The sequence below is a fragment of the Melozone crissalis genome, unplaced genomic scaffold, assembly GCF_028551555.1.
Source record: "Melozone crissalis strain CALT ecotype California unplaced genomic scaffold, PUWL_Pcris_2 ptg000012l_1, whole genome shotgun sequence".
Taxonomy (NCBI): domain Eukaryota; kingdom Metazoa; phylum Chordata; class Aves; order Passeriformes; family Passerellidae; genus Melozone; species Melozone crissalis.
The window spans coordinates 16,518,360-16,536,017 of NW_026535790.1; the positions used below are offsets into that span (position 1 = coordinate 16,518,360).

Here is a 17,658-nt window from a genome sequence, read left to right on the forward strand (position 1 = left end):
TTGTTTCATTTATCTTCATTAAAATTATTAAAAGACAGCCATTTAAACGGCTCTGGACACAATTCAGTGCAAGTTGTTTTTAAGACCTGTGATGTTGCGTTTGCCTTTGGTTTAGATGTTGCTTTCATTTGTTTTGCCGGTCCCTGACCTGGAGCAGGTATGTGGCCCGTCCTTGGGCCATGTGTGGTAACGGCAGCAAGTCAATTCTGATCAGTTCCTCAAGCAGAGATCAGTTGCTTACTGTGCATAATGGGATCAGCATGCCGGTGTGACCATGTTAATATAAAAAACGTGAGCTTTAGACTGATACGAACAATAATAGAAGTTGTCCAAGGAATGCTGAGGATTTTCAAATGGCGCTTGTTTATTATTGCTAGAAGTAATTTTGTGCCTCTTTCCATTTATTAATGCATATAGCTTCTATGGAGAGGATGTGCTCTATGATCTAAGTTATACAGCTCTGTTTCCAGATCTGTTTTGCTTGTCTCCATTTGATTGCTACAGCTTAATAATGTAAAAGCATTCCCCCAAATTAGAATAGCTGCTGTGCTCACATGGTTCTCAGTCTTTTGTTATGTTGAAATGCTTTCTTGTCACTGTCTAAGAAACCCTTGCTGAAGCAGCACATTTAGGACAGATTTCATATGGGTGGGGAAGTTATTGAAAAAAACAAACCAAAGGGAACGTCTCCTTATAGAATTAATTTACTTGTCCTTCTTGTTTTTAAAAGGGAAATTGAGTATTTGTACCACCCAAACTGCTGCTGTTACTCCCAGCTCTAGCTCCAGTAGCACTAGTATTTAATCCCTCTAATAGTAGAGGGACAAGAGGAGAAAGTCCTGTGATGTGAAGAACTTTGAGTTGTGAAGGTGAGTCTACAAATTGTCCTTGGTATCTCCAATTCTACTGAATGATCACTAAAGTTTAGGTTTCAGTTGGGTGCCTGAAACTCCAAAGAGTATTCTATTTAAATATATAGAAAACAACTGCTGACAGCTCATTTTCACTATACAAACTGGCAGGCGTTGGGAAAAGTGACCTGAGATACTAGTGCTGGTATGAATCTATCACAAAGCTTTAAGGGCCAGACAGTGTTTATTTCTGACTTGGTACAGTGCCACTTTGAGTGATGAAAATGCACAGAGATAGCACTGATGAACCTGTGATGTGAAATTTCATAGTACAGTTCTGAGTATGAAGTGCCAAAAACACTGTTGTTGTTTAGGACTGATTCTAAATAACTAAAATGAACAATTAAAGTTCCTGAAAAGACATACTGAAATGTTAAAGCAGTTCCAAGAAGTGTTTTTTTCCTTTCAGGCTTAGCTCAGTTTATTCTAAACAGATGAAGTAGTTGAAATACATATGGCAGATTCAAGCCTGCAAAAAGTCAAGAGACTCCCTATGTGGTAGGTACCATGAACAGCCCAATAGCATAGTCATGTTCTCCTATTGAAATATAGACCAGAAGTTAAGAAAGTTTACCTAATATACTGTTAGTTTAATAATGAAGTTTATTATAAACCACTTTCCAGACACATCAATTAGAATACTGGGTTATTTTTTCACTTTTAACTAAGCTTCAAACTCCTTACAAAATAATTTAATGTTCCATTCTTACCTAAAAATTTAATAACCTAGAGCCTAAAAACACCTCGTGCCTAAAAATACCCACAAACCTGCATAGAGACTGAGGTTTGCTAAGCATCAAGTTACAGGTGAACAAGACACACTCAAGTAGTCGCAAAAAAATTTCTTTATACAAGACGTTACAACTCTTTGGGATTACTGGGGATTTTTATGTCTTCTGGATTGCTCTCATCAATGCTTTCGCTGCTCTCAGTGGCATCATCTGAATTGCTTACACTGTCCTCCTCAGAGTCTTCTTTCCTTGGTGCTAGACTGGAAACATTTTTCAAGATTATCAAAGCAAAATAACTTATAGTGAGTAAAACTATGGTTTAAATTAAATTTCATTACCCTGAGGAATTGACTGGCCTGTTGGGATTAGAAAATTCTTTTTCTAGGTCAACATCAAATGGATCTGGAAAAAGAAGATGAAAAAAGCATTTTCTTAATGGTCTTCCTTCATTTTCATAGATGAATGGCAGAGGGGGGAAGACACAGAAAGGCTAGTTCACATCTCTCATAAGTTTACCATAGTTGTTTGAGGAGAAACTGGGGGAGATGAGAAAATAACCCAAGTCCTGCCTGCCCAGTTTAGGCTTTTCACTCTTTTCCCTCACCCCCTGCAAGGGGTCCTGTAGCTCTTTAGAGGTGGTCCGATTGTATAATAGGTTTCTAAGGCTTTGGGTAAGAAAACACTGATTATGTTCTAAAATGGCTGTCTAGTTAGCTGATGTCCACTGAAAAGTGAATTACAGCTGTCCAGATTTAGCTCTTGCTGAGTAAGGGTAGGGCTGGGCTTACTTTGGCTGAAGTAGCTGGGAAGAACTGTCAGAAAAGTCAAACAAGTCTTGGTTCTGCAGTTCCAGAAAATACACAGGATTGTAGGTGGAAGTGTGCTTTAAGTGGCATAGCCATGTTGCCTCTTAAGAGCTGTCTTCAGTTTAGTGTACCTAGTTAGGCTTCCACCAGGAGGATGATTTAATTCAGTATCATGGCAAAGAGATCAAAGTTTAGAGCAAGTGAACGCTATTGACCATCTTCTTGCAGTATGAGCCCTGGCCTATTTTAAGGGCTTAATCACCATGAAAGGAAAATGTTAATTAGGATAATCCCTTTTCATATCTTCTTGATTATTTGCCTTTCTTTGTGCTGTCTTGAATGAGACCAAGCACTCAGCTGAATACAGCCTGAAATACTGGGATTGCAGTAAATTACTGGAAGACTTTGTGAATAAACTACTTGTACTTATTATAAATTATTTTAATTCTCTTAATAGATCTGATTTTAAACATCTTGATTGAGAACTACATAAATATGTCTATTAAAAGTCCTTCTTAGATTTATGTGTAACTAACTTGGTGTCTGACTGTATGCGTATATTTCTCTCATAGTTCCTTCTCAATTACTAGTCTTTTTACTCATACTCTGTTTTTAACATCTGTATAGAAAACAAGGAAGCATTGTATTTTCTTTTTGCTCCTAAGTTTCTATTTTGGTTAGCTGAATAAGGATAACTGCTTTACGGTTCAGCTGTGAATACTCTATGCATTAAATTGCTTTAGTCATTTCCACCCTACTTGACTTGAAAAAAATGGGCTAACAGGGACACTTAGCACAGTATAAAGATAGAACAACACATATCAGCAAAGCACCTACCTTCCACCTTGCTAATGTTTTTATGGGATTTAAGGAAAATACTGTAAAGAAAACTAGTTAGAAAAAGGGCACGTGTAGTGTTTCTCTGTTTGTCTCTTACCTACTTCTTCGTCTTTTTTTTCTTGGATACAGGCTAAGAAGTCCTTCTCAACGATTAGCATGTCGTCCTGGCAATGACAGGCTGCATATTTTTCCAAGAGATTTTTGTTCAGGTCAAGAAATGCCTTACCCCATCTAAATTTCCTTAGAAGAATGGTGGCTAGATCTGGGAATCCTAAAACAGAAAATAATTTATTAGTTTTCTTCTTTACTGTGAGATTTCACTTGGCTTACATGTTTCTAGTTAAGGATGTGCATTCATGTCAATACAATAGAAAGCTGTTTGCCAGTGTTTCTTTCAGTGTTCAGGGATTAAAACTTCTGGAAAAACTACAAATATTTTCAAATTTCAGTTTAACCTGAAACATGGAACTGAATCCAAGAGCAGTTCATAGCCTTCTAGCAAGTGCTACATAAAAGTATTTTGTACAGGTAATGAATGATTCAAGCAGTATCTCCCACAGCCCTTCAGTACAAGATCAATTGTACCATACAGTATTTTCAGAAGATAAGATTTGTCTGCAGTATGGTAGAGCATTTCTTTTATCAAAGTTCTGTGATGAGTCTGAAAAACATCACAAGAGGGGGCAATTTATTTTGTTCTTACCCAGACCTCGCCCTATTAACAGCCAGCTGCTACCTCTCATTAAGGCAATCTTGCCTAAGCATTTGTGTTCTGTCTTCTTTTTTTTTAACAGCTTTTCTAACGTTATGCACCATCCAGATAAAATGAGGATTATCAGTTTGTGTCCCATTCAGTAGCTGACATGAATACCACACGGATACCTCAGTGCAACTGGTAACACGCATCTGGAGGAAAGCTAGATAATCTGATCCCAAAGTCAAGAAAGTGACGACCCATATGACAACATTACAGTTTGTTTTGTTGCAGACCATCTCTTCTGTTTGATTAAGAATGTAGCAATTGCTAGCACCATACTTGCCATCAGACAATTGAGCCTACCAACAATGCAAAATGCTGCAGCAAAAGCTTCCACACAGGACAGCTTGCATGGCCGACCGTAGTTTACAGGATTTGCAGCCACCAAGTAAGGCAGCAACCGCGGATGACTCCCCCTCATTCTGTTAAAGGGAGTTTCTTCTAATTTGGCCCATGAGCAATCTATGACTGCAATTCCACTCTGAGCAATGACACGCCTGAAAAAAAGAAATGTCACTGTATTTGAAAAATTGTTACCATTATACTGATGAAGTGAGACTTCTAATTGCTGCTTTATATTGGCAACAAACTTGCATACATCCCCTGGTTTTTTTAATCAAACCCCATACGCTTTACAAAAACCTCTAACAGAGACTCAATGAGAAAGAATAGTAGCATGGTTTTCCTCCAAACATACAAATTGCAAAAAAAGGTTTACCCAAAAATGAAATGTGATTAATTCTAGGTTTAAAAATGTGACAGAAGTGTGATGAATAGTAATGTTCACACCTTCAACTACACTTTCAACTACAGTTCTGATTAAGGTTCTCTGCTAGCTTCTCTCTGCTTCTAAAGACAAATCTTTTCTCTGATACGTGTATCTTTATAAAAATTCTGCTGGCACATTTGAAGAAACACATTGTGTTAACACGTGTTGTCTACTGAAGAACTTAAATACAGCATGATAAAAGACACAGCAGGTAGACGGCTGCGCTCTGAAGAAATTAACCTACAAGACGTGCACTTGGATTTTTCATTGGGAGCTATAGATGCTTTTCTCATCTGATACTAGCTGTGTAAAACTATTAGGCTGATTTGATAAAACGACTCTGTTTCTCATGTTCATGCATCAGTGTAACGTAATAAGAAGGTCAATGTTATTCCATAAGAGTTTCAGCCAGGTATCAGTGGTTAAAATGCTCTCTTTAATACAACATCAGTACGGTATTCGAACGAAGTGCTCTCCCTCACAGTCTGCAGCTCCCCCACTTCCCTCGCCGCCGGGTTTTGCCAACAGGCACCGAGGCCCCACCTGTCAGCCGGAGAGACGTACTCCGTAGCCAGCGGACTCAGGACGACGCCCGGGAATCTCTGGCGGAGGCGCAGGGTTCGCAGCAACCCCTTCCGGGCGAGTTTTCTCCCGGTGCATTTCTTGGGATCGCAGTGTCCGAGCTCCCACATGGCAAGGGGGCAGGGAAACTTGGCCTCCCGGGCGCCCCCATCCGCGGCCCTCTCGCCGTCCAGGCAAGCTGAAAACAGCAGGTGTACATCAATGCCCAACGGTGACGGGGCACAGCTCGGCAGGACCCGCCTGCCCTCGCCCGCGTCGCTTCACGCACCTGTCAGCGCGGCCTCCGCTTCCGCCGCGAAAGTCTCGAGGCTGCGAGTCCCGCGCCGGCCCCCGCGCCGGCCGCGCTCCATGGCCGCGCTCGGCAGAAACACCGCCCCTGGCCTTACGCACTTCCGCTTCCCGCGGAGCAGGCGATGGCGGCTCGGGTGCTGCTTGCGGCGCTGAGCGCGGCGCTTGGTGGGTACGGGGGCCGCGGCGCGGGCGGGCGCGCCGGTCCTTTGGCCCATCCCGCCGCTCCCAACTGCTCTCTCCTAGCAGGTCTCTTCGCCTCGGCGGGAAAAATGAAGATCGTGGAGGAGCCGAATACGTTCGGGTACGTGGCCGCCTGCTCTCCGGGTCGTCCCGTGATCCACCTTCACTCGACGGGTTCGGGTCTGTTTGCCGTCGTGCACGCTCTAGCCCGTTTCTTCCAACGGGGATGTGGCGCCGGGCCGAGCCGGGCCGCTCCCGCAGACCCCGCTGTTGGCCCGCGGGCAGCGGCCGTCGGTGTTGAGACGCACAGGTAGGGGAGGATGTATGGACGCCCAGATGCATAACTCAGCCTTAAACGTTTAACTTTCCTTCTTTTGAAAGGTTGAATAACCCATTCTTGCCTCAAACAAATAGACTGCAGCCAAAGATGTCCCCGTCTGCAGTATCAGGTATATGCAACCGTTACCTTTTTTTTTTTTTTTTGGTGCCGTTTTCATCATTTAGCAACAGTTGTTTGCAGTGCAAGTAGTCTGTTTCGACTTTATGTATAGAAAACCGAATTTCACGTGTAGTTTTTTAAGCATCATGGAAAATAAGCATGGGCAAATATATTTCATTGTGCTCCTGAAGGATTAAAATGTATATTAACTTCACTGGTGGTTCCAGGTCTCGGTGCTGTTAATTTTTTTTTGTGATGGGACTATGCATACATTTTATTCTGTGTTTTTCTAGCCTGTAACAGATCATTTTGACCCATAGTACACACTCTTTTTTTCTTGACACAATCCTCAACGTCATTGAGATTATCATATAAAAGTCATCCTGTGGTCTGGTAGTACTTATTATTCAAAAATAGTTTTAGAAAAAAGTCCTAAGAGTAGTCTTGGAACCAGTCAGAGGGGCTCAGTTTCACATGCAGCCTCCGTGTTGCAACATAAATGCACCCCTTAAGCAAAATGAACAGGAATGTACAAAATTCTAGGCCATCTCTAGAGGAGAGCAGATAAACACTGAAGGCAAAGACTAAGCAAAAGGGAGTAACTCTTGTCTCTCTGCTAACCTTAGGCAGAAATTTAAACCTTGTTGAGATTCAAGAAAGGCATTTTGATATTACAACATTGAATGTGATTATGCTTAATGTTTCTTGGCACATTTTATAAACTCAAGTGTATAATTCTGCATGTACTGCATGTGAAATGTGATATAGTTAGAAATGGGATTAGTAATAGAATGCCGAATGGGAAGATGTCAAAAGTAGTAGGAGAAAAGGACAGCACACCAGAAATCCTTTCTTTGTTGTGGGATCTTACATGTAGCCGAAAATTGGGAGTGTGCATGGAACCCTGTCTTGTACGATTATTTCTTTAGCATGGAAACCATCCTTTTTCTTTTCTTCTACAAAACAGTTGGGGTAATAATTCTGGTAGTTTCTCTTCTACAGCATCTGCCCTGGAAAGGGAGACATGAGTTTAATGCATTCCTTACGGACACATTCACATCTGCTGTTTTTCATTTGCGGGGAGAGCATGCTAATCACTGAGGCACAGATTTCATGTAGTAGAGGAGCAAACCCTTTGGCCAAGCCCATCTCTACAATGAAACGCAAGATCATGCAGTCAGAAGAATACTTGGGAAAGAGCACCTGCCTGTATCCCAGTATCCCTGTATCCCAGTGGTTAAAGCATTCTGGAGGGCGTGTTTCTGGTAGTCTGACCTTTGTTTGTAGGATTGATTGTCTAGATACTTGGAAAAAGTACCCACGCAATCCTGACAGTGGGGAATTAGCGTCCAGGATGGGGTTTTACTTTATTTGCTTTGTTATCTCTTTTCTTTCCTCATTAATATTCAGTAATTCCAAGGTAAATTTCCACATACGAGAGATACTGAAGTACTTCTCTAGCACCTAGTTCAGAATTTTTCTCCCTCTTTTTAACAACAAGTTTCCAGTCTTGGATTTCCTTGGCAACAAGCCTTGTAGTCAATACAAAAAGAATAGAATTGCATCTCCTGACCTGTCTGACGGCAGAAGTTTTATCTTGTTGAATGTTACCTGGATCAGACCATGAAGGCAAATGGAAAAAAAAATATGGAGCACTGTCAACATCTTGAACAAATGAGCTTTGCTAGTATAAACTTTCAGAGTTTGGATGAATTTGGAGACAGATGCCAAGCAAGAGTTTCAGTGATTTCTATATTTTGGCAAGATCTGCACTGATGACTTCTTTTATGGACCTCACCTCCAAATGTTTTATTTTTACACAGGTTTCTCATTTTTGTTGTCAAATTAGTCTTATCTATTTCACTGGGTAGTGAGAATGAAAAGAACATGATGCAATCCAGTATTGTGCTACTGATAACTTATAGTAATTCATATGAAAGATAAAAATTTCCTTATGTACAGCAGAAAATTAAATTTGTCATGTACTCCTCACAATTTTGTCACCACAGTAGCTTGCTTAAATTTAACCAAAACATTCTTTTTCCTTTATGTCATCTCTTGTGATGTTTTTAGGCCCTGCACATCTCTTTAGGCTTGCTGGCAAGTGTTTCAGTTTTGTGGAATCCACGTGAGTAATGGATTTGCATATTTGTTTATATACTTACTGGGAATAAACTAGTTTTTTATTCCAATCTGAAACATTTCTAATTTTCTGTTTCTTTTCTCTCCTTTTAAGGTACAAGTATGAGTTTTGTCCTTTCCATAATGTCACTCAGCATGAGCAAACTTTTCGATGGAATGCGTATAGTGGGATTTTAGGGTGAGGCACTTAGACTTTTTACGTTTTAGCTATGTTGTCAGCAGGCCACTTCATAGATTGTAAAAATGAGGCTGTTTTAAAACTAAGATTCTTGCATTGGTCAGTTTAGATCATGGTAGTTCCCAACGCACTATACTTAAAAATACCCTGTCTTGAAAAATTCAGGGTTTTTTTTTTTTGGTTGATAAATATTAACCTCCTATTTTAGCTGGAGACTGATTAATAACCCCTGCCAACTGCAAGTGGGATATGTTCATGTGAAAAATTCAATAATGTCTAACTACAGCTTATATTAACACAGATTTCATGGCCATTAACTATTTGCCGTTTGGGTTAAGTACAAATATTATAAAATGAAAAAGAGTGCTTTATACCTAATGGTAGTTAAACAATATAAAAAGTTATAAAACACTCAATGTAGAACCAAAAAAAAGTATCCCAAAGTATTTAAAAATACCCTGGATCATAATACCACCAAATCATAATACCTAAAATAAATCTAAGTATAAATCAGACCATTGCTTTTCTAGATATTTTGTATATAGATATCTCTTTTTCTCCTATGTGCAGAACAGGAAGCGGGTATGTGAGGAAACTGTACATCACCATGCTGAGGGTATCATTTGCTTTAGGACTAGCAGAAGTAGACTAGCGTTTGTAGGTGCTCTCATCAGCACTAAAAATCCTGCAATCAAACTGAGTTGCACAGGGTACTTAGCCTCATGGACTTTGTTGTGGGATTGATCTATAAACTTTATTTTACTAGACTTAAACACAGATTTCTAACTGCAAATGGTTTCCAAACTGAAATTGGATCCAAAACTCTGCTCTCAAAAAGTGCTCTTGATGTGTTCTATATAGCAACATGGATAACAAACTACACTGCTTCCAAGGTGTTGGCTGTAGGAAGTGGAAATCCTGAGACAACAGAAATTAAGTATATACGCTTAAATTGAACATGATATAAGGGTATTCTTGGTTTTCTTCCTGAGGGTTCATCTTTTTCTGTCCAGTAACTTAAAACAAATTAGTGTCCTCTTTTTTCAGAATCTGGCAGGAATGGGAAATTGACAATAACACATTTGTTGGAATGTGGATGAGGGAAGGAGACTCCTGTGAAACTAAGAGCAGACAGACAAAGGTAAAATAACTTAAACTATGCTAATTCAGACAGCATGACTCTGCAAACACTTGTGAGACTACAAACGGAAACATTCCTACCCTGAAGAAGTCATCATTTAAGCTGTGATAGAAAACATAAAGATGAATTCCTTCAGTGACTGTGTGAATGACTGGAGGAGGAAAGCTAGAATCGGGATAAAATTTTGAGGATATTTACCTATGTATTCTCATTGGTTACTTACAACTCATTTTTTCCTTGAAAGAGTTGTATAATTATTACCTTAGAAATACAGTACAGTGCTTTTTAATGTGTGTCAGGCAAAATAAAGAGAAAGAGCTCTTTGCAGAATTCAAGATGCCAGCCTATTAAAAACATACAGGAAAAAGGAGGGAAAAGAATTCGGCAGTTAACAGTAGCATGCTGAGAAGCTATTTATGGTGTTAGAACAAGCACTAGGGACATTTCAAGAAAGACTTTGAGGTGATGGAGCATGTCTAGAGAAGGGCGCTGGAGCTGTGGAAGGGTCTGGAGCACAAGTCTGATGAGTAGCACCTTTCAACCAGCATTCCCACGTCTTTTTCCACCAGGCAGCTTTCCAGCTATCCTTGCCCAAGCCTGGAGCAGCGCATGGGGTTGTTATGATCAAAGTGCATTACCCAGCACTTCACCTTGTTGAATCTCTTGCAATTAGCTGCCAACTTGGCTGCCATATCCTGGCCATGGTGAAAATGTTATACTCTAATGGAGGTGGCTGCTTAACATCTTTATTTCCCATAGAAACTGCAGAAAGAATTCATATTCTTGTATGACCTTTGATATTGTGATTGAATTTTTCACTGGCATTTCATTTTGAAGACAAAAAATATTAGTGCTGCAAATCTAAAGATGAAAACAATTCTCTGCAGTCTGGATGTGTCTTATATTCTTAAATTAGCACACTGGTCAGAAATAAAATTTAAGAAGATTGTGCTTATGTTAGACAAGATTTTTAAGGTGTCCTATTCACTGTCCTTTTTACTCTCATTCTGCTGAAAATATAGTACTTAGTAGTCCAAGGAACAATGGTTGGTCGGGAGAATCATTTCCCATTAGAGAAAATAGTTTTCACATTTTACAAAATAAATGGATTATGTGCTTGCTATGATCCTTTTTCCTTTTTTTTTTTTTTTTTTTTTTTTTTTTTAATTTAAAAAGGCGCTGGAAGCTTTGACATGGCAATATGTACAGAAATGCATCTACTAGCATTGGAACACAGCAAATAGATCAGTGATGGTGTTTCATGTAGACATTTTTTGCTCATCTTTGTTTTTCCTGATGTTTAGGTTCATCTTGTTTGTGGAAAGAGCAATAAATTGGCTTATGTGTCTGAGCCAAGTACTTGTGTTTACTCTCTGACATTTGAGACTCCTCTCGTGTGCCATCCTCACTCACTTTTAGGTAAAATTTAAAAAAAATACTTTGTGGAACAGCTAGCATATACACTATCCTCAGAGTTTCCATTTTTAGGTTGAGTTAGTACCTTAGTATAAATTAGTATTAAATGTTAACATATTATATGAAGTGATTTCCTAGGTATTTCTCAACTAATTTTTTTATTTGGGATTAATTTTTTTTTTTTTGTCATTGCTAGTATAGACCCAGTGAATGATTTTTTTTATTTTTCCTTTTCTTGGACTGTAGGAATAAGCCCTGTAGTATCTGCCAATTTACTTAAATTACAAAAAAGCTCCATTAGAATTACGTTGACCAAAGGAATATTAGGCCCTGGATCTGGAAATAAGAAAAAATTCTGGTCATTCTCCAGAAACTTTAAATGTGTGAAGTGCAATTTAAGCGTAAGCCCAGCTCTTGAAAGCAGTGGAGACTGTGTACTGTAAAGAAACATTGAGTTCTTAAATATTCTTGTGTGATACTAGAGGAGGAATTTGCTAATGCAGGATAGTGCTCCTGGTTCTTATGTGGTTTGACTTCCATTTTTCAGTTTATCCAACTCTGACTGAAGCACTGCAGAGGAAGTGGGATGAAGCAGAGCAGCTTCTGTACGATGAACTAATAACCGACCAGGTTTATTAATTCTTCCAACTCTATGTGGTAAAAAAAAAATATTACTGTCAAATAGCCAAACCTGGCTTCTGTATGTAGTTTCTCCTTTATTTATTCTGCAATATGCAAATATTAATTTTTGTGTTCTGTAACTGCTATATGAAACGGTAATGAAGCTTGAGGACTTGGAATGGCCAGTGCAAACTGCAAGCAGGGATGAGAGTTGAATAGATTGATCTGTCACCTTTTGGAAACTTTCTTTTCTAGGGTTACAAAAAAATTCTGAAAGAGATTTTTGAGGAAGCAGGACTTCTAAAAGCAACAGAAGAAAATGAAGTTGAAAAACAGAGTAAGAAAATAACTCTGGGATTTGAAACAGTGGAAAAGTGCAGTAAGGTATAGAGCATAATGTTTACAATGTGGAATTGCCACCTTTTCACTATATGACAGTATCAGTGGGAGAGCATTATGTATATGCCCTTGGTGTTCAGCTGAATCTCTTAATGGAGTTATCTTTTCTGGTTTCAATATGTAACAGCCTGCATGTAGTGTGATTCAGTATCTTTATTATAGGCCCTAAGTCAAAAACAAACCAGCAAAAATGAATGGCCAGTAAGAAGATAGGGGTTATGAAGGAATTGGTGTATGTGCTTGGGTTATGAACACCCTGTAGGTACTCTTTCTGGGGAATATCAATCTGAAGACAGGAAGAAATTACTAGTGAAGATAAATGTGTAACCAACCTCGAGAATGTTGACACTTTTAATTATCTCTGTGGATAATTATCTCTGTGGATAATTACCCAGACTTGTGGAAGAATGCATTGGCTGTTGCACAAGCAAAAGGCAGAATGGCTGTATTTATTTCTGAATGATTCTTGTGTATGTGAACAGTTCTTCTACAACAGAGTTGGAATGGGGAAAACAGAGGCAGAAGGCGTGCTCAGCCTAAAAGAGCACAACCTGACCATCAGAAAAAGAGCATGGATGGGAATTCATTTATTACAATACAGAGAGGCAGTTGCTGTTTTCTTTTTATTTGGAAAAGGTAGCAAAGACAAAACACCATGTAGTAATTAATGAATATAATCAAATAAAACCAAGGTGAATATACTTCAATGTATAGATCACCGTTTTGATCTCATAAGAGCTGGAACAGTCACGTGATTATTTTTTCACTTATTATCAATACGGTATTTTATAATTTCTTTTTCTGGCTTCATCATAGCTTAATTGACATAAATTGGCTGGTTTGGTAAACACATAATCTTAAATACTTATTCTTTTGCTCTATCTTTATTTACGTAAACACCAAAACACAGCAAAAAATAGGGGCTTCTCTGAGATTTCAGGGACATATTTTGAATCTCAATAGAACTAAGCAATCCCTGTCTGTAAGGTAACAGAAACTGCTGAGAGCAAGAACATGAAGTTACTAGGCCAAGAGTTGAAGAATTTATAAATTTCCAGATGGCAGAATTACAATAATTGTAAAATAAGGGTAGTCCTGAGGCAAACTTAAGATTTGTTCTGTGATAAAATGCTAGTTACAAGACAGATTTGAAATAGTTACAGAAAGCATTTCTAATTTTTACTCTTGGGCTTGAAAAAAGCTGGTTCCTCTTTTGGCAACACAGACATGTATCTTTTTCTAAAATTTGCTCTATGTTCCTGGAACAAGCATTTTAAGTTCTTCAAAGCCAAGAGATGTAACAGCTGTGCACAGAGACATTTTTTTCTTAAAAGCTCCCAATCTAGGTATGTATTTGAAAAGTGGGAGGGCTATTTTTAATGTATTTTCTTTCTTAGGAATACAAGCAACTTTCTGAAGAAATTAAAAAACTTAGAGTTTTATTAGGTCAGCATGGTATTGCATACAAAGGAAATCTTGGTGAGTTTTTTTGGTATCATTCTTTTTCATTGTTGTCTGCTCAGAATGTGAATGCCTTAAAGCTGTTTTCAGTCACAATAACAGTCAAATAATCTGGCATATCTGGAGGTAAAATTCAGTAGTCAGTTTTTAATAAGTACTTAGATTTTGATTCCTGTCCACAAGGACTTACTTTGTCCTTAATAAATCTGTTGATGACTTGAAATTCTAGCTTTATAGAAAAATTTCGACTGCTCTTGTACCTGAAATTTGTCTCCAGTCCTTAAGGTGCCAGTTCAAAAGGAAACTGATATTACATCATTAATAGAACAAAGGTGTCTGTTAAGTAACTCCACTTCTGCATTTTAACCACAAGGCTTGATTTCTTTTATAACACTTGAAGTTTTCTCTGTATCTTTTTGGATTGTTTTTTTTCCTTTTTGAAGTTGCCTGTTTCTTTTTTCCCCTCTCTTTGATTTTTGTTAGGTAAGTACCATACCACATGCAGTTTTTAGTAGAAGAGACTGGTGCTGGCTGTGAAGGGGCGTGGCTTATCTGGATTAATTCTAGATAAGTTGTTTTTTGATTTTTTTTTTTTTTTGGAGAGGTTTGTTTGGTTTTCTGTTTGTTTGTTTGTTTTTACTTATTCCTGCCGGACCATCATCCCCTTTATTACATGAACTATTTGTCAAAGGAGAATTTAATGTCCAGGAATACATGTATATATGTAAATACATATGTCTTTTTCTTTTATAGCTATATGTTCAGAATTGGCACTTCAACAAAACAAAGAACCTTTGAGCTAATTAAATTAGCTTAAAATTAGTGACAAAATAATTTTTTCTTTTTGCTTTGAGAAACTTTTCTGGGAAAAAACTTATACAAAAATTTTGTAGAACATGTTATCTGCACGTTTAAACTATTAGCAGTGTAATTTGCACAGTATTTCTACCTGTTTGGTAGTATTGCAGTAGTTCTTTTAATTACTGCAGATTAGCACTCTATAATCAAAAGTCGAATTCAGTTCACTGTAAATGACTTCAAAATTATTTAGTGAATTCTGTGACAAAAATGTTTCGGTGTTTAAAAGCCAGAATAACTGATGTCATATTAAAACTAAATTTTACAGCTGGAAATTCCAGTGTTGAGTATGTAAGGCACCAACTGGCAACTGCAGTGGCATCAGTTCTTAATGGGTCAAAGGATGATGAGCACCTCCATGGCGATACAGGAATTTGGAATTACACTCTGTGAAGAAACTTGGATGGTACCTAATGTAAATTAAACTGAACATGTATTATGCCACAAAGATGATTTGCCTTCTTGTGAGTATTCTTGACTTTGTTTCAATTTGTGCCCTAAAGCAAAGCACATTGTAGTAGAGTGAGGGCACACCATTATGAGAACAGTTAGCTAGTTTCTGACAACATTTGTAGCACTTCTTTGGTACGACCAGTATTTGACACGAACTTAAAGATTCTCTGCGCCTAGTCCCAGCTTTTGCTATTTTTATTGATCAAGTGTGGTAGAAGTTGGAGTGAATATAAACCAGCTCAAGACCAGTGCTGCAAGGTGTTTTAAGAAAGGTACTAAATACAGTATTAAGAACATGCTATTTCATCTATATGCTAAAAAGATTTCTGGACACACTTTAGTGGAAAAAGAAACATTTTCTGCCGCAGCAGTGCAGACCATGCCACTACACCAATTCGTGTTCAAAGGTCGATGTCGTCTTTGGCTGTCAGGTTAAATGGAAGTTGGTCAGAATATGGCAGAAAGGTGGAATGAAATCACTGAGTTGTTACAATAGCATAGTTATAGTAATACCTGGCAATTCTGTAATACGGAATAAAATGGACTCCTCCAACACAACCTGTGGAAGCGTCACTGTTGCCATCGGTGAACGCCGAGCACGCCATGTGCGGTCACTATGCTGCCTCCTGTGGTGCCGTTCGGGGGCCCCCCCTGGCCCAGAGTTCTGTCGGCCTTGCCCTCACGGCGGCAGCTGCGTTGAGCCGTGGCCCAACCCACCGAGCCCTCACGCTTCCGCTCACGTAAAGCGGGGGATGATCCGGGCACTGGGTCACTGGCGGTGAGGAGCGGGCCAGGGCCGGGGTGGCTATCCCACCTCATGAGATAAAAGAATTGTGAAAAGCAATAAGGGACAGTGGTATCTGCTCCCCATAATTTAAGCAACTGCTAAAAAGTACCCTGGAAGGACATACACTCACACCAAATGACTGTAAAAATCTTGCTAGTGTAATTCTCACAGACTCACAGTATATGCTATGGGAACTCAAATGGAAAAGACTGCTTACAGGGGTACTAGCCACTTATAGACAAAGTACCGATGCAAACCTTCATACCCTTGTCATATCTAAGCTGACTGGTGACCCTCCTGATGATCAGAATGATAATCAAGTGAATTTACCCAAAAGAGCGTTAGATGACATTAAAGAGATGGCTCGCAGAGCCTTTTTCCAAATTTAGCCTGCAGGAAGTTTTGAAAAAGCCTATAATCTGATTAGCCAAGACTTGTCTGAACCATTTACCACATTTGTGGACCGGGTAATCCAAGCAGCAGAAAGACAATGTGGCGATGATATAGCTCGCCCAATAATGATACGGGACATTACTGAAAATAATGCCAATGCCGAATGTAAAAGAGTTATCATGCCCTAGGAAAAGAAAAACCCACAGTGCCTGAAATGATTGATGTGTGTAACAAAATTGGGAGTCCACAGCAAGTGGCAATTATGCAGGCAAAGGAACTCGGAAAAACTCTAGGAGAAAAAATTGAAAGGGCTTTTACAGCTCAAACAGCGCAAGCAGCTGCACAGGCAGCACAAACAGAAGCTTTACCTGTAAATCAACCAAAGATGAATGTCTGGGTTGCTTTAGCCAGGTCTGCAGGCTCCGATACCATCTGTCTATCTGACACAAGCCCTGACAAACCTTTTTCAACCTGTCTAGTTGGAGCACCTTTCCCGAAAGGTTTTGATAATGTTACTCCTGATAAATATTGGCGATATGATGATCAGCATGTATCTCCAACTCCCAGCCAGAAACACCAAAGTTATATTGATAATTCTAAAGCTGATAAATATGGCCTTCAAGAGCTAGAAATCCTAGGCTCATTAGCTATGGATACCTGTTACTTCTTTCATTTCCTAGGAGAAGACAGCCCTCATTTAAACGTTACCCCATATCACACAGCTTTATAGCAATATGACTTCTTGATGCAATCAAACTAAGCTTCTTACGTATGACGCACCTCGCACAGATAATTTTAACAAACTTCCAATTCGATTCTCTAGAGGAATCTGGCTTATCTGTGGAGACAGGGCCTGGCAAGGTATACACTCAAAATTAGATGGTGGCCCTTGTGCCTTGGGACAACTTAAAATAACTGCTCCTAGTGTCAAAGAGACAAAGTCAAAAAGAAAAGCAGAAAGATTAGATCCTCCTGGGGACATCGATATGAAGGGGTTTTTTATTTGTCAATAGGCAGTGTTTTGATTGTGCAAATTTTAAGTACAAGTCATATAAAGGTAGAAATCTAATTAATAATTTGAATACTTTTCTATAATTTTATATATATTATATATAATTATTAATATAATGCATCAAAAGAAACAATAAATATAAATGTGAATATAATTAAATAAAGTATAAATAAATCCTTTAAAAGAAGGGGTTTTTTTTATTATTTGGTTAGAGACGGGTTTTTATTTGGAATAATGGAAGTGTTATAGAAGTATAAAACTAAATATAGAAATATATAATCAATATGGAAAGATATTTATAAAAACACGACCGAACGACGCCTCCTTCGGCCGAATGGAACGAGCTCAGCCGAACCAAGGCGACACCGGCCGAACCTGACGGCCTCGAGCGAACCGAGGCCAGGCTTGCGAGGCTGCCTGAACGGAGCCGAGCTCAGACGAACCGAGCCCGCCGCTCTCGTGCGCGCTAATTAGCGCGAGTGCGGTCACAG

General features: G+C 39.0%; 2 protein-coding genes across 2 annotated transcripts; one reads left to right on the plus strand and one right to left on the minus strand.

The window, feature by feature from the left end:
- Window positions 1–48: 48 nt before the first annotated feature.
- On the minus strand, window positions 49–5,759 carry TSR3 (TSR3 ribosome maturation factor). The gene is made up of 6 exons (XM_054271190.1): window positions 5,665–5,759; window positions 5,358–5,574; window positions 4,349–4,542; window positions 3,386–3,559; window positions 1,981–2,044; window positions 49–1,902 (listed from the first exon to the last, which is right to left on the minus strand). Exons 1-6 carry the CDS (start codon window positions 5,744–5,746, stop codon window positions 1,770–1,772), a joined length of 864 nt encoding a protein of 287 aa, XP_054127165.1. The 5' UTR covers window positions 5,747–5,759; the 3' UTR covers window positions 49–1,769.
- A 35-nt stretch (window positions 5,760–5,794) lies between these two features.
- On the plus strand, window positions 5,795–15,520 carry GNPTG (N-acetylglucosamine-1-phosphate transferase subunit gamma). The gene is made up of 11 exons (XM_054271189.1): window positions 5,795–5,852; window positions 5,931–5,988; window positions 6,249–6,316; window positions 8,380–8,434; window positions 8,543–8,626; window positions 9,674–9,767; window positions 11,072–11,186; window positions 11,731–11,813; window positions 12,060–12,188; window positions 13,601–13,682; window positions 14,791–15,520. Exons 1-11 carry the CDS (start codon window positions 5,810–5,812, stop codon window positions 14,913–14,915), a joined length of 936 nt encoding a protein of 311 aa, XP_054127164.1. The 5' UTR covers window positions 5,795–5,809; the 3' UTR covers window positions 14,916–15,520.
- The last annotated feature ends 2,138 nt before the right edge of the window (window positions 15,521–17,658 follow it).